This window comes from Hemibagrus wyckioides, linkage group LG14 (genome assembly GCF_019097595.1).
Source record: "Hemibagrus wyckioides isolate EC202008001 linkage group LG14, SWU_Hwy_1.0, whole genome shotgun sequence".
Classification (NCBI taxonomy): domain Eukaryota; kingdom Metazoa; phylum Chordata; class Actinopteri; order Siluriformes; family Bagridae; genus Hemibagrus; species Hemibagrus wyckioides.
Window position 1 is genome coordinate 13,240,263 of NC_080723.1, and position 22,910 is coordinate 13,263,172.

At 38.0% G+C, this 22,910-nt stretch overlaps 2 protein-coding genes across 2 annotated transcripts; both read left to right on the top strand.

Annotated features, from left to right (window-relative positions):
* The first annotated feature begins 992 nt into the window (after positions 1 to 992).
* On the top strand, positions 993 to 11,664 carry LOC131365121 (uncharacterized). Its single transcript, XM_058408747.1, has 7 exons — positions 993 to 1,062; positions 2,125 to 2,288; positions 4,190 to 4,269; positions 4,895 to 4,983; positions 7,204 to 7,290; positions 8,090 to 8,274; positions 8,624 to 11,664. Exons 1-7 carry the CDS (start codon positions 993 to 995, stop codon positions 9,485 to 9,487), a joined length of 1,539 nt encoding a protein of 512 aa, XP_058264730.1. The 3' UTR covers positions 9,488 to 11,664.
* A 2,843-nt stretch (positions 11,665 to 14,507) lies between these two features.
* Positions 14,508 to 18,344, top strand: LOC131365072 (troponin I, fast skeletal muscle-like). The gene is made up of 7 exons (XM_058408681.1): positions 14,508 to 14,613; positions 16,689 to 16,720; positions 17,021 to 17,057; positions 17,185 to 17,313; positions 17,468 to 17,557; positions 17,652 to 17,828; positions 17,993 to 18,344. The coding sequence occupies exons 2-7, from the start codon at positions 16,713 to 16,715 to the stop codon at positions 18,086 to 18,088; spliced, it is 537 nt and encodes a 178-aa protein (XP_058264664.1). The 5' UTR covers positions 14,508 to 14,613; positions 16,689 to 16,712; the 3' UTR covers positions 18,089 to 18,344.
* Positions 18,345 to 22,910: the final 4,566 nt, after the last annotated feature.

Consider the following 22,910-nt stretch of genomic DNA (forward strand, 5'->3'; position numbering starts at 1 on the left):
ACTGTGCAGTTAAAGATCGGAAAAAGACCAGGCGACATTTTCCAATCATCATCTGTTGAAGCTGTGCCTATTGTAGCCTCAGATTCCTGTTCATAGCTGACAGTAGTAGGATGCAATGTGGTCCTCTGCTGTTGTAGCCCATCTGCCTCCATGTTTAATGTGCATTCTGAGATCTGTGCATCAAGGTTGGTTATTTCTTAGAAGAAGTAGCCTTTATTTTTGTCACATATACATTACAACACACTGAAATACTTTTCTTTGCATATCCTGGCTTAGGAAATTGAGACAGTACGGCGATACAGACCTTGATAAAGACCATTTAAACCCCCACTTTCCTAACCTGTTACATGCCATAGCTGTCCTCTCAACTCAAACCTGACCATACTTTTCTAACCTTTCTCACCAAAAAGGAACCGCTGCTTGGAACTGATATTTTATGTTTTTGTCAACTCTATAGACTGTAATGTGTGAAAATGCCAGGTGATCAGCAGTTTCTGAAATACTCAAACCAGCCCATCTGGCACCAACAACCACAGAGATGACAGTTTTCTTCATTGTGATGTCTGATGTGAACTAACTGAAGCTCTTAACCTGTATCTGCATGATTCTATGCCTGGTGCTGCTGCCAACTGAGCAGGTATCCAGGTATTCCTAATGAAGTGAACAGTGAGTGTATACAATTTCAAAAGGGATATATCATATAATACTAATTATTCGTAGGAAAAGTAGCTGGACATTACTGTGTGGGTATATGTATGTTTCCTGTTTTTGCTCAGAAATTTCCGGCTCCTTTTTTGATGAAAGACCAATATTATTCAGATTTAAATCCTCTAATAGAACTAAATGAAACTCAGATCAGTAGTAAAAGAAATCCTGCAGCATCAAAGCCTACACTCAGCAGGTATGACCTTCAGGCTTCCTCTTGTTCATGCTGTGAACATTACAGAGCTGTGATCCTCGTATAGCAACATGACTGTTAGGGGAACATCACTATGAACGGATACTACAGCAGTCTGACACAAACCGAGCTGAGCTGCTTACAGAAGCTGGTGATCTACCGAGGTCATGCAATCTGATTATACATCTATTAGACAGCTGTTATTTCCCATCCACTAATCTGATCAGACAAATCGAGTTCCAAGACTGCTGATATTTAGTAAAACAACACTGCAGGATTTCACTGTTTGTATGACTTTTCTTGTCTGTACTGGCTTTTGCCTATGGCTGAATCAAAGCCACGCTGATAATCAGTACAACAGCGCTGGTGTGATACTGGATAAATATGTACCATCTGTATGCCGTCCAAATTGTAGTTTGCGTCCATGTCTCGCTCATATTGAATTGTAAATATTTTGATGAAATCCCTGATTTGATGAAAGTATTAGGAACCATTTCCAAAAATTATGAGGCCACCTAATAATATACTCTGGTAATGCAAACCTTTCCAGGGCATAATACAATGTTACCACCAATTAGTGTTTCCTTTCCCTGCTTCCCCACCAAATAACTTTAAGCCTGGACACAACACTGTGTCTAAAGCCTTATTATATGTTCTAAATAAAGTTAAAGATCTAAAATAAGTATGAAATCAGCATGCAACACATCAATTAAGGGATTTTTTCAATAATGTCTCTATCTTTTATTTAGTGTCTTTTTGTTCCCAACACCTAAATGTTATTTTTAAAAATAATTCTGTGCATGTGTGTGTATTTGTCTTTCCACTGTCCATGTTATTCTTAATCCTAGGAGCAGTATAGTCTTAAGAGATTCACATTTTGTCTTGAGCAGAATGGCCCGAGATCCAAGGGCCAGCTCTTTGAAATGCAAACAAGATCATTGTACTACCCACTGGTGTGCATCTTTATGTAAGATTTACACACACCTTATTCAATCACATGTAAGTAATCAGAATGTAAGGAAAATAATTTTAAAAAGCATTAAATATGTATTATAATCATAACACATCTCCTAACAGGTCCAACTAACCATTTACTAACAGTAAAACCACTCCAGTACATTCAGGGACAGGCCCTAGACCAACTATTCAAAGGTTGTTTCATGATTAAATAAGTCAGACAAAGGACCTGTAGGTGCCCTGGTTATTGTAGGTTATTGTTGTCACAGACCATGACATCATTGGTGAGCTGAGGTCTCCTGGAAACCCAGAGAGTCGAGCAGCAGGTCAATTATCCAGAACAGCTCAGAAGAGACTGATGATCTTAACACTGATAACAAGCTGCACTGAGCTCCATCTCTCCACTATTACATTACATCAACAAGACCGAAAGGTAAGTCAAAAATTATTAGATATTAGTTTTAAAGATATTAGTTTTAGAGATTAGTTTTGAGATCTTGTATGCTTGGCGATACTATGTAAACAGAGTCAGGATGGAGTATTTGCTTTGTTTCTTGCAGGGCTTGTGCTGTGCTCTTTCATTTCTTTTACGTTAAATACATGACACAAAAGTGTATAAAAAAACAAAATAAACTGCATTGCAGACTATACTTTCAGGTGTACAGAAGTAACCTACTATAAAAAGAAGCTTCAAACTGTCATATTTTCTGTGCACATTGATATCATGAACAGTGTGTGAAGTGAATTTCAACTAAATCCACATCTTCAGTCAGGAAAGGTTTATTTTGTATTCTTTATATTTTGACATTTATAGATAGATCTAATTGTGAAATTAAACCTCTGTTGTTGTTGTTGTTGTTGTGATTATCAATTTATCTACTAAAATAACACTATTAGGATGCATTTGTGTGAAACTCTCACAAAAGTGTTGATTAGCCAGTGACATTTGTAACACACACAACTCTTATATGAATAACAGACCTTGAGATATGTAGGCCTCCATTTATTCACTGATTTAAAACAAATATGAACTTGAACAGAACCAGACATGGTTTGACTAAATGACTTGATGGGGTGGCAATCTAGAGTGCTACCACAGAAAATATGTGCATATGTGACTACCCTATCTGCATATAGAATGATTAGTATCCCCAGCAGACATAAAAGGTACACATCTACGCAAAAAAAAAAAAAAAAACCTAATTCAACATTCGGCTACATCTTATGAATAGGTATAATAGATACATAAATATAATTTATAACGTGTTTATATCAATATAAATAGTATTGACATACCTATTTATACTGTATACATCATTACAATAATCGACTTATTTATCACTATTGTCCTGACTGCAGGGTTATTTATTTATTTATTTATTTATTTATTTATTTATTTATTTATTTATTTCATTATTTCATTATTTCATTTGTAAAACGGATGTATAGTTTGCACCACATTATATGAGAATTGCACTGCAGGGACTACTCTAATTTCGCTGTACCCAGTATAGTGACAGTAAAAGAATGTTGAATCTTGAATGAAGTAAGCCTGTATAATGAACAGTTAGTTAACAGTAACTAATACATTCATTAAAAATGCTGAAATTAACTTTAGAAATATTCCAGAGATGTTCATATTCTGTTGTTATTCCAACTAAACCATCACAGTGGGATTTCTACACTATATTGTTTTGGGACACTCCTCCAAATCATTGAATGCAATCCGATAGAACACCTTTGGGATGAATTAAAGCGGAGACTGAGAGCCAGGCCTTCTCGTCCAACATCAGTGCCTGACCTCACAAATACGCTTCTAGAGGAATGGTCAAAATCCCCATAAACCTTGTGGAAAGCCTTCCCAGAAGAGTTGAAGCTGTTATAGCTGCGAAGTGCGGGCCGACTCCATATTAAATTCATGTGCATGTAAAGGCAGACGTCCCAAAACGTTTGGTAATATAGTGTATACTTTTCCGTTTCGTATCATGGCTGTAGACGAAACAAAACAAAAACAACAACAAAAAAACCCCAAACAAACAAACAAAAAAACCCAATATCAGAAATAATTCAGATTTATGTCACATAATACACCATGGGCCAACTTGTGACAGAAAAAGTGTTATATCTGTCTCTGACATTAGAACTTTTATGACAACATACATACTTCTGTTGCTGAATGCTATATAAATCATAGGCCTGACAGCTGTATCATGACTTTTTTCGTGTATAATGAAACACTGAGCAAAACAGATTTCTCTCTTAGTATGTTTATTTGTGTAGAAAATGTTGTGATGTTTAAATATTGTTTATTTATTGTGGCCGTGTTTCAAACAGCGGAAACCGGAAAAGACCTCCGCAGCGGCTTCTGTGCCTGACTACATTTCCCATCATCCCCAGCGCGTCGCCAGTATGAGGTCAGTTGTCCGCGTGAGCCTCATTCAGCTGAGCGCTGCAAAGACTGTGTGAATGGCTGGGGTTTGTGTTTTTCAGTTTCTTATCATAAATGCCGTTTTCTCGGGCCGCCTGCGCGCTCGCGTGTCCGCCGCTCCCTGTGCGCGTGCTGCTGCATGATGCTTGTGTGATTATTTGCACGCGCTGTTGAGGAAATGAGGCAAAAAAGTGGCTGAGTGTGAAAGGCGCCTTGATGAAGGTGCTGTCTATCTGAGACAGTTCCGCTAGGATCCGCAGTGATACAGCTGAATTGAGACAAATGGTCATGTGCTAGCGGTATTTTACACCCCGATTGCAGTCGATTCCTAAAGGCTATGTCTGTTTACTGCATACTGAGACCATGCAAAGACTTTCTCTAACGTTATTTGTCGTTATTTCTGGCCACATTGGTCGTGTTTCCAGCCGCCAAGTGGTGGAATGCATCGGAATTGCGGGGGTGTTTTTGTTTTCCTTGCCATTAAGTTATTGTGAATGCAGATAGAAAGAGAAAAAAGAGAAAGAAAAAGCTCATCTCTAGTGCTGCATTCATTTCCATGCATTGCCTAATAATAATGATACAACTTATTGCATTTTGTCTACTCCATACAGGAGGCAGAAGATGGAAACCGTGAAAAAATGGAACAAGGATTTTATTGCACTTAATCAGCTGGATACGAAAATCCACTCCAAACAAAATGGTAAGACAGTTACGATTGCTCAGGACACACAGGGCCGAGATTCTGCAAAGCATTGCAGCACAAAGATCAAGACTAAACGCTCATTAAGTTCATGATGATTTTCGTGGGGAAATCACAGCTCCCCAGTTCGATCCAGAGCACGCCTTAGTGTCTGCGTGGAGTTACGCATGTTCCCTGTGTGGGTGTCCTCTGGGTTCTCCGGTTTCCTCCTACATCCTGAAACATGGGTGCAATGGCTACACCAAATTGCACTAGGTGTGAATGTTTGTTCTTGTGTTTGTGCAATGGATTGGTGTTGGCACCGGATCTACTGCGAATGTAATTTGTTTATTGAAAGTAAATGAATGATTTGGATACTGTTGCCACCCAAGGCCAGGTCCTTATTAGGATAAAGACCAATATGATTGAAGAGGTGTGATGCTGTGTTCAGTCGTCTTGATTGACGGATGCTTTAGATTATTTGCTTAGATTTTTCCAGTGCAACATTTTGTTCTTTTGAGGCAGCTTAACCAGTCATTTTAACATATATGTGTGATTTGTGCACTTCACAAATTACTGGAGCTAGAAAGTTTTAGAAACACTAGAAAATGTAAACTGGGCTTGTTGCATTGGATATCACTGTTGTATGAAAGGTTTCATGGTTCAAGAATGGCACCAGTGGGAGCTAATGGTATTCACGCTGGGAAGATGGGTCACAACACCAAAACTCTGAAATGCTGAATGCTATACAGGACACTCTGAAGGTGGCTGGACCATGTTATGGCCATTAGTCTTCAGTGTGCCATTTGGAAGGGAATAACTGAAGGACACCTTGCTCCTGAGACATTTTTGTGCTGTTTTTTAGCTGGGAAAAAAAAGGTCATGGGAACAGACAAGCATAAAATGTAGGCCTGAGAAACATTTGATCTATTATGTACTGTTAAGTTGTTAGTAAAATTAATAAAACTATTAAAAGTCTGTAGATTTCATGTTCTTATTGTTACATCAGGTTTTTACATAGTTTGTGATTTGTATTCATTTGATTCAGATGACAGTGTGGGGAAGTTTTCATTGTTGAGCTCTACCTATGAGACCCTTTAGAGTTTTTTAACTGTGAAAGGTAGAGCCTTGTGAGGGAATAAGGAATAGTCATATTGATCACTTTAGACCACGGTCAAAATATCATGTATACTGATATCCTAGACTTCCAGACACTCAGTCACACAGACAAACAGCTGACCAGACAAACTATTAAAGTGCATAATCCATGCATGGGTATTTAAAAAAACACCTAACCATTTTAGTCACCAGTATTTTAATGCTGTGATGAAGCCTGCTGGTACTCCAGTGCTGGTCCCAAGCCCAGATTAAATGGTAGGGTTGGGTCAGGAAGGGCATCCGGCGTAAAACCTGTGACAAATCGAAACATGCGGACCAAATGATCCGGTGTGGTGATCCCAAACAGGGAGCAGCCGAAAGAACAACAAAATTTTGATTTATTCAGATATTTGTTATGCAGCATATAAACATAGATTCAGGGACAAACTCAGAAAATGCTAATAAATTACAGAGATCAGCACTGTAGTTATGTGCAGGTTAGTGTGTGCATCTGGAATGAAGTGAAGATTTTTACTCTCATGGAGATAGTAAGGAAACGACCATGATAAAACTGATTTCCAGTAATATTTAGTATTGAATTCAGTATATTCAACTCTATCAGCTGTCCACACAACACATCCTAACTGCTCAACGATGCTTTTATTTTTAAACAGGGCACTGGTTCAGTAAATACATCCTGCAAAAATCGGCACTTCCTATCAGATTTTCATAAACATACATTGCCATGTTAATGAGATTATGTAAGGCTACACAGCTATTACAGAAAGGTTACAGGATGAAATATTGAGCTGGGTTTCAATAAGGCTTTTGTTGCATTTAATATTTCTGTTTGTCAAACACAAACATGTGCACTTTCACAGCCAGGATGAAATTTTTAATTGAACTGGGGAAAATGATGCTTGATGATGGCACAATAATGAAGCTTGCTCTTTTTCCTCTCCTAATGGTTAACTGAATATATTTTATTACCTCTTACTGGTGTTTCAGTATTAAAATTAGACGGAAGGCACATCCATGTAAAACACACTACAGTATGTTAACATTGCACACTTTTATTCTATTCATGCGCCAGGTCTTGTTCTTTTTTTTTTTTTAAATATTAATTCTCTTCCTTTCTTTAAGGCATGATCGCCAAGAATCTACTGAACACTCTCAAGATCTGCAATCATTTACAGCTCCAGCCCATTTCTCGTTCAGCATGTGCAATCGGTAAGGATCTTATCGCTGCTCTGATCATTTTGCACCCTGAATAAAATAAACATTTGTTCTATCCCATGTGTGTTATGTGTTGCTGAGAAACTCTGTATGATCTTAATTTTATTTGGTGGCTCATTTTCTCCCTCACACATGCTGTGGTGACAGATCTGAGCTCTAGGTTTCTCAGTTTATCATCCTTGATCCCGTTTACCCTTTTAGTGTTTTTTTCCACTGGTGTTTGATAAAGACCGTTTTCCAGAATTCCCAGTCGTATCTAGAGTGCAATTTACAAATTGCTGGAATGTTTTTGCGATTGTAGATTTTGTGACTTTGCTGTTTTTACAAGCTGATCTACAATACAACTGTGCAGAAAGATTCATTGTGCTGGTGCTGCTGTTGAAATGACACACTTATCACATGTGCTTGTTGTCAATCAGCTGAACAATAACGTGTAGCAGCAGACTGAAGTGAGCTTTGTGGGAGTTTTAATGCCTGTGTCATGTTGCTGGTGATCAAAAAGACCCTTCAGCTCCTTTAATGAGTGTCCTTCTAGATTCAGGCCCATGGACACGGTTTTCCATGACGACTTTGAGACAAGTGCCAGAGAGAGACTTTGTTTGCTTCCTTATTCATGAATAAAGGGCAAGACCAAAACCTCCATTGTATTGCTATGCAGTTTAATTTTAGTTCTGTTATGTCATCTTTTTTGTGTTTTGTCACCTCAGTTTCTCCTCTAATATGTGAGTTCTGTAGTTTCAAACATCCCTTACAATAACTCTTTGTGATTTATGTTTTATTTGTCTCTTGTCAGGCTCCTGTCCAGATCTGATGATGAGTAGGAATGAGCAGCGTGAGTTACGGCCAGCCCCCGTGGCTCTGACCCCACAGCTGCCCCCCAGAACCCACCGGCCGCTCTGCCTGTCAGTATCCTCAGACAGCAATGGCCGCTTCAAAGCTCTGGAGACACAGGAATGGAAGAACAACCTCAAAGCTCAGGTGTGGACAGCAGGACAGTCTACATTTGACTTGTGCATATAACAATAATGGATAAATCAGAAAATCATTAGCTAGTCCAGACTTGCTGACTCGACTCTAAAACTCTAACTCTATACCTTGCCCAGTACCAGGTATCATTTGTTTTTATTATATGATTTATTATATATTGTAATAAAATGTAGTTAGCTAGTGCACAAATGCAGATTAATGTATAAATTCCTGCTTAGCGGAGACAACTCATTCGTAGTCATAAATCATATTCGCTTGCCTCATATAAAATGTAGATAATTTCTTGTGTATGTGGTTTTTGTGTGATTCAGTCTGTTACATTGTATGATGTACTGTGCAGATGGAGCAGGCCCACAGCGCTGGTGCAGCCAGCAGCACGGGTTCTCTAGAGCGAGCCTCCCTTTTCTGTGCTTCTGGCTCCACCACTGCCTCCAGCTCAGGCCTCTCGAGTCCTGTGGAGCTTCTTGGCAAAAGCAAGTCCTCTAGCCGGTTCTCGCTCTTCTCGCCACCGTGGAACAGCAGCTCAGAGTCTGACTCAAACCCTCCGTCGCGCTCTGGCTCCAAGAAACTGCGGCGCAGAGCGGGACCAGGGGGTGTTAAGACTAGCCCGGAGACACCTGAACCCAAACCAAGCGGCCCAGAACACTTCCACTACTCCGAACCAGTAATCTCCAAAGTGACTGACTACATCTACATTGGGAATGTTAATGCAGCCTATAGTGGCCGCATGCTTTGCCGGAACAACATCGACAGCATAATCGACATGAGCAGCCTGCCAGGCGAGACATGCCTCAACTTGATCCCTTGCACATGCTCGAGAGGCACAAAGCACAGCTGGTCGCGTCTGAAAGTGCACATGGAGGAGCCAGGAGAGCTGGGTGAGGATGGAGCAGAGCTGCACCAGCGTTGCTTTGATGCCATCAATGAGTGCATCGATGCCTCGGCAGGAAAGAGGAAGCGAGTGCTGGTTCACTGTCGCGATGGCTTCTCACTCGCTCCTACATGCGTCATCCAGTACCTCATGATCAAGCACAACATGAGGCTGATCGCTGCGTATGAGCTGCTCAGGGCCAAGCACCCGGTCAACATCCGCGAGTGCCACCAGAATGCTTTAGTAAGTCTGGAGAGGACACTTCGACCTGGAGGAAACACAGACCCTGAGTGCTTCAAACAGGCCATCTCACGCAAGCTAGCTTGGACCTAAACATACACCCCATGCATTTCTTTTCAGCCTCATACTGATTTATCGGGTACACTTTTATGACTGGCAGCTTTGAGCTAATTACTGATCCTAGTGATTAGACACTGGCTATTCAAAAAGATTCATTCATTCGTTAAAAAAAACAAACAAAAAAAAAGCAAAACTTCTTCCAGACTATATCTGAGATGGAAAAACTTCAGATCAAGTACTGTATAGCTGCTAAACAGGAGAGCCGGAGTAAAAATGTGTCTGCTCAAGTGTTAAAAACAGACTCTGGTGCTGAAGACTTGTGTACATGAGGGTTGCAGCCATAGTATTGCTATATTTTTCTTTCAGGGCAGCGTGACGGGAAATCTCAGGAGACCCAGTGATGTCAAATCATGTCTACTGGATGGGGAGTGTAAAGCTTCTCTAAAATTGACTACCTTTGAATAGTGGATTAGCATCAGTCTAGTGCCATGTTTCCCAACTCAATCCTTAGGAACCTCCAGACTCTCCAACTTTAGGCTTTCTCTTAGCTAGCAACAAACAAACACAAACCAAGCAGAACACACAATACCTGGCACAGCTGTGTTGGGAGAGAGCAGCAACGTGGACAGTCTGGGAGGTTTGGGAGACACTGATCTAGCATCATGTCTTTAACTGATGCTGTTGTAAAAATGAACCAACGTTGAATCTGGACCATTTTGGTAATCCATGCATTTTTCAGAGGCAGTGGACATAATTAATTTTTGTAGGTAAGAATTTTCCTCTATGAGGAATCTGGTCACAACATGTTCCCAGTCATGTGATTATCACCATCCTTTCAAGTTTGAGTGCAAAAGTTTGCATAACCTTAGCACAAAGTATCTGAAGACATTTATACCATGGCATTTTAACAGTTTCTTTCATTGTCACTAGTAACAAAAAATACAGTGATCTAAGAAAATAAGATATTCAGAAAAGAAAATATTCTCCAAGAACTCATTTACCTTTCTAACGTATTTGCAAATTTTGCATTCCTGCCATAATAAAAAATATTATTCATGATGATATTCCTGTCACTCCCTACCATGCCATGCAGGTTGCCATGTTTTTTTTTAAAATACCTCTGCACAGATCATATTAAGAGGGTCTTCCTTTCGGTTCCCAAACTTTTTTGCATGTAGATACCGATATGAAATAGTGGTACTTTTTCCACTATTTAGAACAATGCAAGATGCAAACTGTTGCACTCAACTTGAGCTTTGTGCTTGGAAAGTGAGATATCTTGTGTCTGGTACCAACTAGTATATATATTTTTGGGGTTGTCACCATTAGTAGTATGGATTTTGACTGACTTGTGAAGTACTGCGAAGCCGTTTTTTATTGCACTAACTAGACGTTGTAAAGAAACTGCACAGGTGAAATGTTTGAAACTGACATGCCACTTCTTCATTGCTCAGCACAGATAGACTTTACTATTTTTAGATGAATATGATGCAGATGCTTCCTGTGTACTGATTATTAATTGATGCTAGATTACTCTGTTGTGTTTTAATTCACCGTGTAGGAGATCTAATCATCCTCGTGTGTAGTATTGCTTATGCTTGTGTACAGTAATTATTCTATTTTAATATTTTAGTGAGCAGTGTGCTGAGGTGGTGCGTTCCTGAGTTTTTGGTGCCTTTGAACTCGTCCTGCGTGATTGTATTGTGAGACTCACACTATGTATGCAGTTGTCAGGCACTGACAATGTTTTTATACTCTGGAATATTCTGTACAATGGCTAATCCTTGTCCTGCTGCCAGTTCCTGCATTGTGGTGTGTGGCAGGACACAGCTCAGTTCAGTAATGTGAAGGTTTTGTTGCAGTGGTCATTCTGTGAGCAGTGCCAGTGTTTTCAACCCTTGTGGCGATAACTAGTGCATCTCTGTCTGACTGATCGTAAATCCTCTCCACTGCTATGCTCCTCTCCTAAAAACATTATCCACAGTCTAATCTATATATATAAAAAAAATATATATATATATATGGCCTAACTACAGTGCTTTCTTTTGCTGTATATTTCTAACAGTTTGACTTGATCTCAGGTGAACTTAAATTATAATGTTCTCTGTTTAAACTAGAAAACAGAACAATGTTGCAATGTATTTTCTGTATCATGTTTTTAAAGTCTTATGCATTTGTATATGTAGATATTAAAGAAAACACTCAGTTCATTTTTGACTCAAGGCCATTATTTGAAGTGTATTTATCAGAACAAGCTGGGTCAACACATAAAATTAAATCATCAACTTCTAAGAAGTAAAAAGCAAAAATAAACATTCTTGAATATGGGCAACTGTGTCTAATATTTCAGATTATGATATGATTTATAAAACAACTATAAGCTGATCCAACCCATTTATTTGCTAATGATATTGTCATCCTCTTAGCAGATAATTTGTGTCTGTGTGGGTTTCCTCTGGAATCTCCAGTTTCCTCCCACCTCCCAAAAACATACTGGTACATTCAATTGCATGTAGGTGTAAAAGCCCGATGTTCCTGGGATGGACTCCATATCCACAGGGCGTCCAGGATAAAGTGTTTACTGGAAATGAACATATGATACAATAACACGCCAGTGAAAGTTATTCTTTTTTGCAACTTGAAATTAGCAGAAACATACTGAATAGTCTGATAATGGTTATAATAGTTTTAAAGTGGGATAATATTGCTGAAGATATCTGTTGTGCGATATTAGTCAATTGACCCTTAATTTATGACTCTGCTGCTACGTGTTGAGGGTGTTATGTTTTCAGGGTGTCTGTTCATCCATACGAGATTCTCAGAAGTGCAATATGACAAGAACGACTGGTTGACTTTTTGTAGGATTAGTTTGGAATTATCACTCTAACTAGCAGATTAGATTTTGGAGCTGATCCAAACAGGGTCAAGGTGACAGCAAGATCAAATGTCTGAAATAGTTTTTTTCTTCAATTCTTGTTTAAAGTACGGGATTTAAGGGACACAAATTAATAGCAATAAAGACGAGACTTTTCACTGGTTGAGGCATCCTTGTTAACCCCACTGGCATCGACTTCTACTTGCTTCTTTCATCGCTTTCACTTTGCCCATTAGGATTTTGTTTTAATTTTCATTTTTTTATGTAGGTGCCATAGGGTTTGCTATAACAAATCGCATTCCATCAACTTTTCCCCCCAGTAGGATTCATTTACATCATCTGCAGTCACCCAATCTTAGCTTTCATTATAAAGTAGCTCAAGTTGTACTGTAGTTCTGCCACTAGCTTATTTATAAACAATGACACGATACTACGCACTGGATGCATATTAAATACTTTACGCTTAACACATAAAACAGATGCTTTAGTGTTGAAATTTAGTCCTCTGTCTTGACAATGACTGGTTACAAACTGACTCATCGCTGCACTCAAACATCAGTATGATCAGTAAAAAAAGCATCCTCTCACCTCTGCAGTAGGAATCTGGTCTATACTTAACCCCAGGTCCAAGCCTTCATAAGCTTCAGCAGTGAAGACCTTTTATACTGCAGTACATCCAAAATTCCCACCCGCATTGAATTTCACCCATTCTCTTTACCCTGGGTACCACTTTCTTACCACTATCTTTGCCTAAAAACAGGTTACCTACAATTACACCAATTTACATTTCCATATACTGTACATATACTATATGTCCATGGAAGAAATGTTGTTGTGTAAAATGAAATTTATTCTCGCAACAACAACAAAAACAACAAAATGGTCTTTTATGGCATCAATGTAAATACACCTTTCTGTTGCTAGAATTAATTTTAAAATATGTGTTTTTTATGCCATGCAGTTCCAGTGTACCTGTTCCTAAATTTAGACTTTCCTGTATGGCTAGTGCTGCGTTCATGGCACTTAATTCTTGGAATTCACTCCCACAGAGACTCAAATTTCAAAATTTGTTTTCCATTTATAAATCGAAGCTCAAACACTATAAACAGTGCTATCCCTCTCCATAATTACTTAGCAGTTGCTCACTGTCTCTGTACACTGCCTCTCTTTATCTCACCTCTGATCATTTGACTCACTGGATGTTACTGTACTTTAACTGACTGACGTAAAATAATTTTTAATCGTTGTTCTGTTTCTATCAAATTACGTCGGGAAATCAAAGCACTCTAACGTCAAGACGTGAGCAGTTCGTCGTTATATTCTTGACTGAGCTATGTGGCTCACTTTAAACACAATCTGTTCATAATTGTCCTTCAACAGTTTTAACCCCCTACCAATCCACCCAGAGATTTCCTCTCACACTCACACATGTTCATGTGTGTGTATGCGAATGTGCCCTTATGTTCATCCTGGCTGTGGTTGTGTGTGGGTTTGTGTGTGTGTGTGTGTCCTGATAGTAATTCTCTGGCTCCATTCCCTTAATGTTCTGCAGAACTCTTGCTGAGCATGCCTCTCTGACTCTATTCTTCCAATTAGTGAGATAACGACAGCTAGCGAATCTCTTTTCCACAGCCACTTAACACAGATGGGACGATGAGACATCTAACTAAGAACTAAGAGCTCAGGGGAATCAAAGGAGCACTAAATTGAGAAATGTTTGGGTCGTGAATCTGTGTTTGTTTCCTTTTCCACATGCCGCTGCTTTTTTTTAATATTCCATTCCATCATGTTTGCTGGTATCACATATTTCTGCAGTGAGATTGTTTCATTAGGGAGTCACTTGTGCCCTTTATGTCCGTGTTTACTTCTGCAGAGTCCAAAATGCTGCTCACTTCTTCCTTTATGGCCATTTGAAAGTCTTCCATCAAGAAACCCTTTGCCAGCTCCAGTTGGCAGACCCTGTTGGCCCCCCACCCTTGCCCTCTGCATAATGGGGGTGCAGTTTGTAGGAATAATTAAAGATAAGGATCAGTATCTTGAAAGAAGGGTTATTTATATTGATGGTAGTGAAGGGAGGAGGTGGAGGTTTCCATCTAATGTTTCAGGTGCTTGCCAGCCCATTGGCTTCTGAGTGAAACTACTTCCATAAAGAGGAAGATGGGATTTCCTTCACCATCACGGAATGCAATATAAACCTTCAGATAATGCCAGGTTCCTGCAGCAGTCACAGTCATCCCCCAACTCTGTCGGCTGTGAGCTCCTCTCCACCTTCTTCCACACATAGGTGAGCGCTTGCGTTCGCTCTTTCTGTCACTTGTTCTGTGGTATGCTGCAGCTGTTCTTTCGCCTTTCGTGCTGCATTCGAGATTTTGGATTAACACCTTAGCTGTTCGGACGGTCCTGTCTGACCTAGTTTTGCCTGATCTGGGGAGTATTCTTTGGTTTTGCAGCAAAACACATTTTATACAGTCGTTGTTCTTTAGTATTTGTAAAGATTGCAGTGTAATGGGAGAAAAATACAATTATTTTAATTTCATTCATGATGATTTAATAATTCTATATACATTTATAAAGCTACACCCTTTTTAGATGATGATTGTGTATACCTTTGGACAGAGGTTTTTCTGGAACTCATATAACTTAACATATGTAAGATAGCTAGGCAAGTAGCTTTTATATCAATTTATGTATCCGCTGGTTGATAAATTGTGTGTTGAGCTGAGCTACAGAAACAACATTCCTCAAGGTTCTGAACTCCAGAAAGTGATATGGCTGTGTTTATCTTGTTGCATCTCCAAAAGCTCCACATGTAAATATGAGGCTTCGGATGGCATTTCTGATGTGCATGCAATGTGATGGTCACTGGATCCCAGTGCCCTAGCACGAAGCAGAGGTGTATGCAAAGAGCTTTGTGTGAGTGAAAAAGATGGTCATGGGAGATTAACTCACATTACCGACATCTGTGGTGGCTGGCTTTGTAAACGCAAGGCGATGATGTGTATCATTAGAATGAATGGCCGAAGAAAATTCCACCCATTTTCTATTGCTGTTTATCTTTTATCAAATTTCTTGGATGCATTGTTTTCAACACCAGGAGGACTTTCCTGTTCTTAAATATAGTAAACAGTCTTGGTGAGCTGCATGAAATGTAAATGCTTTTTTGTCACCAAGTGTGTGCTATGCCGAAAAAGCTTTCACAGTCTAATCGTATGAATCCTATGCCGCTTTATAAACCACAGGCGCTAATGTCTTGGTCATCTTAGCCATCTCAGGACATTTCTAAGAGGCTAGGTGGACTCTGAAGTGGTATCAGGTTTTTTGACAATCATCCAAAAAAACAAGCCTTTCATGCCTATGATCTAAAGAACCTCACACTCACCCAAATATAGCATCTTACACTGATTTCCACACTGCATGCCAAAACTGGGATTCCGACAAACTGATTGGATTAGGCTTAAAACTGAGTGTGATAAAAAGCAGACTTCACTGCGGTATTCTTAAAATATTTGAAACGATGTAAACTGATATGTGCAATGTTGATGCCGTTAGTTTTTACTTTACTGAAGGATAGTGGAATGCCGCTGCGATGTTTACTGGCACGTATACCGAGTACAATGGCAATGTGTTTTCCTGCACCAAATTTAACAATAAATACCATATGACAGATATAAATCAGTGGCATGCATAGTTTGTGTATAGTAAGTATTAGCATACAAGCTGGAATTAAAATGATAGTGTCACTGCTGAAGTGTCAAGTGAGTGCAAATGAAGTGAACTGTGCAAAATGTCGAGCAGAGTATTGCAGTTCTGAGTTACTGTGTACTCAGTATAGTTTACTCCTCCATCCTTAAAATGCCTGGTTACTTTTTTATAACATGTTTATTCACAGAAAGTAAAAAGGCTTTTTATTTTCCATTTCCAGTTCCTTCAAATTTTTTAGTGAGTTTTGTCATTTTCTCCCAGAGTTTCTATTAGCTCTTCACTTTAATTAAAAAATATACTTAACCGTACAATTGCTTGTCCCTGAGGAGGGAAACTCAAGGGTTTTCAATGCCTTTACTATTTATATTTTACCTCGAAAAGTGAATTTAGTCCACCTGAAATCTCCTTTACAGTACATCAGGTCTAAATCTGAGCTTTATATGAGTTCCAGGTTAAAGACAAAAACACCCTAAAGGCACAAAAGACACTTCAGTGACAAGTAATAGTACATATTTTAATATCTTTTTGTTGATCTGATTTCTAAAGACTCCCCCCCCATTTTTAAAAAATATTTCCATTTTAATTCATTTGTACTACACTCATTTTGTTGAATATTGTTAGTATAGTAAAATTAACAGACTTCCCTTTGTACTACAGGGTGTAAAATAAAATCCTGCCAAAATGTCGGAGTAAGTACCATGAAATCTTTTTATTATTTATCACCTTGTTCTAGGTGTACAGTGTAGATATACAACAATTCATAAAAAAAAAGGTGCATGTGTGAAAGTAAACAAAGTGAAAATATAGCAGTTCATTTGAATGTCTATATATTGTAAGGCATGTATTTGTGAAATAGAGTAGTGGAAGTTCACTAGAGCCTGCATGCAAACATGCATGCAAACATGCCCACGATGAATTGAATTCAATGATATGTATTGTTGCTCTGCCTGTATAAGTAATACATATACATTCCCATCAAAACTCTTAAGGAAAAAGATGTCTTCGAGTCGCAAGCATAACCTGAAGGTATATTTTAAATGATGATCTTTCCTATCTGTTATTAATTCATGCATATATTTGGTCATGTATTACAATCCAGAATTTTGTTACAAAGAAGGAATGCGATGAAACTGATTATAACTCTGTGCTTCAGAGCTTGATGCTCTCAATCGCTAAAGGTTTGCTTGAGGTTGAAGGAAAGCAAAGAGAAGAAGAGAGGAAAAGGTACATGGCAGAGACGTGCCCTGCTTTATCCCTGCCAAGCGGCTTACAAGCGCTACAGGTAAATGCACCCTGCAAGGATTTAGTCCTTTTTTTTGTCCTAGGATATATATAATTCATCAATCATCATCACATATTTAAAAATAAATAGATCTGTATATGGTGTAATATCTTAAATCTAATGGCATGCTGTTTTGCCTCCGATTTGTTTACAGGACCTGTGCAAAGAACTTCACCATAAGATCGATGTGATTGATGAGGAGAGATATGATATGGAGAGCAAAGTGGACAAAAGTTCGAAGGAGGTACAGTTTAGACCTCACACAAGGCCAGAGAGAGTCAATAAACAACATTCATAATTAAAGTTCTTTACATGACTGTTCTTTTGCACCACGCAAGATTGAGGACATGAAGATTAAAGTTCAGGACCTGAAGGGCAAGTTCAAGAAGCCGGCTTTGAGGAAGGTGCGCATGTCTGCGGATCAGATGCTTCAGGCTCTGCTCGGCTCTAAACACAAGGTGTCTCTGGACCTGAGAGCCAACCTGAAACAAGTGAAGAAGGAGGTTAAGGAAGAGGTGGGGGCTCGATAATTTATTTTATTTTTTTTTACAATCTCTCTTTGTTTCTCTATATCATTTACAAATATAAGGTTATGAACTTATTATTAATGTATAATAATAGAGTAATAGAAACGTTTAATTAATATTTAATTATGCTAACTTTTCTGTTTGGGTCATAGGATAAAGAACTGCGTGATGTCGGCGACTGGCGTAAGAACGTTGAAGACAAGGCTGGCATGGATGGCAGAAAGAAGATGTTTGAGTCCGAGTCTTAAATAATGATTTGTAGTCTTCACTGCTTCTACAGATTTACTGTCGCACGCTGCTGCTAGAGGAATGGAAATGTCAGGTTTAGTATATGGACATGTTGGAAATGAGAAAGCAAAACGAGTAAAGGGTTATTTTCTGTTTTGAAATAGAAGTTTCAGACTTCAGTTGTACTTTGCCTAGTTAAAAAAAAAAACTTCATACGGAGCATTTGTATTGGGTTAATTCAATTTTCCAATGCATGAATAAACGGTTTAAAGAACATTTTGCCTTTTTGTCTTAATTTATCTCAACCTAATGCCATCATTTTCCATGAAAGGTCAATAATAGGTCAGCAAAATCTGCACCATTACTCCTAATTTTATTGTTGCTGGTCTTTTGGCTGCTCCCTGTTCAGGGTCACCACAGTGGATTATCTGGTCAGCATTTTTGATTTGACACAGGTTTTACGCCAGATTCCCTTCCTGATCCAACCCTCCCATTTTTATCCGGGGCTTGGGACCCGCACTGAGAGTTAACCCCTCATTGGCTGGGTTAATTCCCTGCCCTGGAATTGAACCTGAGCCACGGCGATGAGAACACAGGATCATTGCTTATTATTTTATCACTTAAAAGAAAAAAATAAATAAACGAGCTGTTTGCTAAATTATTGGACATTTAATCTAGTGCTATTTCCCAGTCTCCCTTTGAATAACTGATGTCTGATACCATTTTTAGTATAACTAATTAATAAACATTAAACAAGTCATTAAAAGTTGGCTCTAAAATCACAATAAAAATGTGAAATTTGCTAATTAACTACCTATTATCTATTGTGTGTAGTAATGCCTCTAATTCATAAGACAAAGTAAGGAACATAATTTTAATGAAGTAATACAGTGTTTTGAGTTGACATTGTGGTTTGACTTCTGTAATTAACCTGTTTCTCATGTCTTGCAAGATGAAGTATGGATCAAATGATGGATGGTTTCATGACATTCTTCAGTTTACGGTAAGACACGTCTATATCTTACATTATCTACAGGCTGTCTAACAGGTCAGGAACCTCTGAGTATAAAGTACTTATACTTACTTTTATATTTATTATTTACAGCATATATTCTATATGTTCTCCAAGCTGTATAACGTTATTACAAATTTGATGAACACAATGTAAATTGATTGTTGATATCCTTGTAAGTTGGCAGTTTGGGGAATTATTTCTAGTGCCATTTTCCAGTCTATCTTTGGATCAATTAATAAAAACTATTTAGAAAAGTTGTCTCTACATAAACATAAATAGTAAAAGTAAAGTAAATATAGAATTTTAAAAGAAGCATTATTTAAATTACAGTATCTATATTGATAATATTGATCACTACTGCAGGATATAATGATATCTATTACAGTATGTAGATTAAATTTATTGATAGTTACTACAGTATCTCTTACAGTGTCTATAGTGACTGTATTGATAGTTACTACAGTATCTATTACAGTGTCTATAGTGACTGTATTGATAGCTACTACAGTATCTATTACAGTGTCTATAGTGACTGTATTGATAGCTACTACAGTATCTATTACAGTGTCTATAGTGACTGTATTGATAGCTACTACAGTATCTATTACAGTGTTTATAGTGACTGTATTGATAGCTACTACAGTATCTATTACAGTGTCTATAGTGACTGTATTGATAGTTACTACAGTATCTATTACAGTGTTTATAGTGACTGTACTGATAGCTACTACAGTATCTATTACAGTGTCTATAGTGACTGTATTGATAGTTACTACAGTATCTATTACAGTGTCTATAGTGACTGTATTGATAGTTACTACAGTATCTACTACAGTGTCTATAGTGACTGTATTGATAGCTAATACAGTATCTATTACAGTGTCTATAGTGACTGTATTGATAGCTAATACAGTATCTATTACAGTGTCTATAGTGACTGTATTGATAGCTACTACAGTATCTGCTACAGTGTCTATAGTGACTGTACTGATAGCTACTACAGTGTCTATAGTGACTGTACTGATAGCTACTACAGTGTCTACTACAGTGTCTATAGTGACTGTATTGATAGCTACTACAGTATCTATTACAGTGTCTATAGTGACTGTATTGATAGCTAATACAGTATCTATTACAGTGTCTATAGTGACTGTATTGATAGCTACTACAGTATCTGCTACAGTGTCTATAGTGACTGTATTGATAGTTACTACAGTATCTACTACAGTTTCTATAGTGACTGTATTGATAGCTAATACAGTATCTATTACAGTGTCTATAGTGACTGTACTGATAGCTACTACAGTATCTATTACAGTGTCTATAGTGACTGTATTGATAGCTAATACAGTATCTATTACAGTGTCTATAGTGACTGTATTGATAGCTACTACAGTATCTGCTACAGTGTCTATAGTGACTGTATTGATAGTTACTACAGTATCTACTACAGTTTCTATAGTGACTGTATTGATAGCTAATACAGTATCTATTACAGTGTCTATAGTGACTGTATTGATAGCTACTACAGTATCTGCTACAGTGTCTATAGTGACTGTACTGATAGCTACTACAGTGTCTATAGTGACTGTACTGATAGCTACTACAGTGTCTATAGTGACTGTACTGATAGCTACTACAGTGTCTACTACAGTGTCTATAGTGACTGTATTGATAGCTAATACAGTATCTATTACAGTGTCTATAGTGACTGTATTGATAGCTACTACAGTATCTATTACAGTGTCTATAGTGACTGTATTGATAGTTACTACAGTATCTACTACAGTGTCTATAGTGACTGTATTGATAGCTAATACAGTATCTATTACAGTGTCTATAGTGACTGTATTGATAGCTACTACAGTATCTGCTACAGTGTCTATAGTGACTGTACTGATAGCTACTACAGTGTCTATAGTGACTGTACTGATAGCTACTACAGTGTCTACTACAGTGTCTATAGTGACTGTACTGATAGCTACTACAGTATCTGCTACAGTGTCTATAGTGACTGTATTGATAGTTACTACAGTATCTGCTACAGTGTCTATAGTGACTGTATTGATAGTTACTACAGTATCTATTACAGTGTCTATAGTGACTGTATTGATAGCTACTACAGTATCTGCTACAGTGTCTATAGTGACTGTATTGATAGTTACTACAGTATCTACTACAGTTTCTATAGTGACTGTATTGATAGCTAATACAGTATCTATTACAGTGTCTATAGTGACTGTATTGATAGCTACTACAGTATCTGCTACAGTGTCTATAGTGACTGTACTGATAGCTACTACAGTGTCTATAGTGACTGTACTGATAGCTACTACAGTGTCTATAGTGACTGTACTGATAGCTACTACAGTGTCTACTACAGTGTCTATAGTGACTGTATTGATAGCTAATACAGTATCTATTACAGTGTCTATAGTGACTGTATTGATAGCTACTACAGTATCTATTACAGTGTCTATAGTGACTGTATTGATAGTTACTACAGTATCTACTACAGTGTCTATAGTGACTGTATTGATAGCTAATACAGTATCTATTACAGTGTCTATAGTGACTGTATTGATAGCTACTACAGTATCTGCTACAGTGTCTATAGTGACTGTACTGATAGCTACTACAGTGTCTATAGTGACTGTACTGATAGCTACTACAGTGTCTACTACAGTGTCTATAGTGACTGTACTGATAGCTACTACAGTATCTGCTACAGTGTCTATAGTGACTGTATTGATAGTTACTACAGTATCTGCTACAGTGTCTATAGTGACTGTATTGATAGTTACTACAGTATCTATTACAGTGTCTATAGTGACTGTATTGATAGCTACTACAGTATCTGCTACAGTGTCTATAGTGACTGTATTGATACCTACTACAGTATCTGCTACAGTGTCTATAGTGACTGTATTGATAGCTACTACAGTGTGTACTACAGTGTCTATAGTGACTGTACTGATAGCTACTACAGTGTCTATAGTGACTGTACTGATAGCTACTACAGTATCTGCTACAGTGTCTATAGTGACTGTATTGATAGCTACTACAGTATCTACTACAGTGTCTATAGTGACTGTATTGATAGCTACTACAGTATCTACTACAGTGTCTATAGTGACTGTATTGATAGCTACTATAGTATCTACTACAGTGTCTATAGTGACTGTATTGATAGCTACTACAGTATCTGCTACAGTGTCTATAGTGACTGTACTGATAGCTACTACAGTGTCTATAGTGACTGTACTGATAGCTACTACAGTATCTGCTACAGTGTCTATAGTGACTGTATTGATAGCTACTACAGTATCTACTACAGTGTCTATAGTGACTGTATTGATAGCTACTACAGTATCTACTACAGTGTCTATAGTGACTGTATTGATAGCTACTACAGTATCTACTACAGTGTCTATAGTGACTGTATTGATAGCTACTACAGTATCTGCTACAGTGTCTATAGTGACTGTACTGATAGCTACTACAGTATCTGCTACAGTGTCTATAGTGACTGTACTGATAGCTACTACAGTATCTGCTACAGTGTCTATAGTGACTGTACTGATAGCTACTACAGTATCTGCTACAGTGTCTATAGTGACTGTATTGATAGCTACTACAGTGTCTACTACAGTGTCTATAGTGACTGTATTGATAGCTACTACAGTATCTACTACAGTGTCTATAGTGACTGTATTGATAGCTACTACAGTGTCTACTACAGTGTCTATAGTGACTATTGATTGTAATAATATCTGAAACAATTAAAAATGTCAAAACGTTTTGGAGTACTCATGTGAGTTTAGAGT

What these genes read in the sequence shown, in the direction of transcription:
- LOC131365121 (XM_058408747.1), top strand. Translation starts at nt 993, where the DNA reads ATGAACGGATACTACAGCAGTCTGACACAAACCGAGCTGAGCTGCTTA. An exon ending in CAGCGCGTCGCCAGTATGAG is followed by an intron (nt 4,270 to 4,894) that starts GTCAGTTGTCCG and finishes TACTCCATACAG; the next exon opens with GAGGCAGAAGATGGAAACCG. An exon ending in TCGTTCAGCATGTGCAATCG is followed by an intron (nt 7,291 to 8,089) that starts GTAAGGATCTTA and finishes GTCTCTTGTCAG; the next exon opens with GCTCCTGTCCAGATCTGATG.
- LOC131365072 (XM_058408681.1), top strand. An exon ending in TGGACAAAAGTTCGAAGGAG is followed by an intron (nt 17,558 to 17,651) that starts GTACAGTTTAGA and finishes GCACCACGCAAG; the next exon opens with ATTGAGGACATGAAGATTAA. An exon ending in AGAAGGAGGTTAAGGAAGAG is followed by an intron (nt 17,829 to 17,992) that starts GTGGGGGCTCGA and finishes TTTGGGTCATAG; the next exon opens with GATAAAGAACTGCGTGATGT.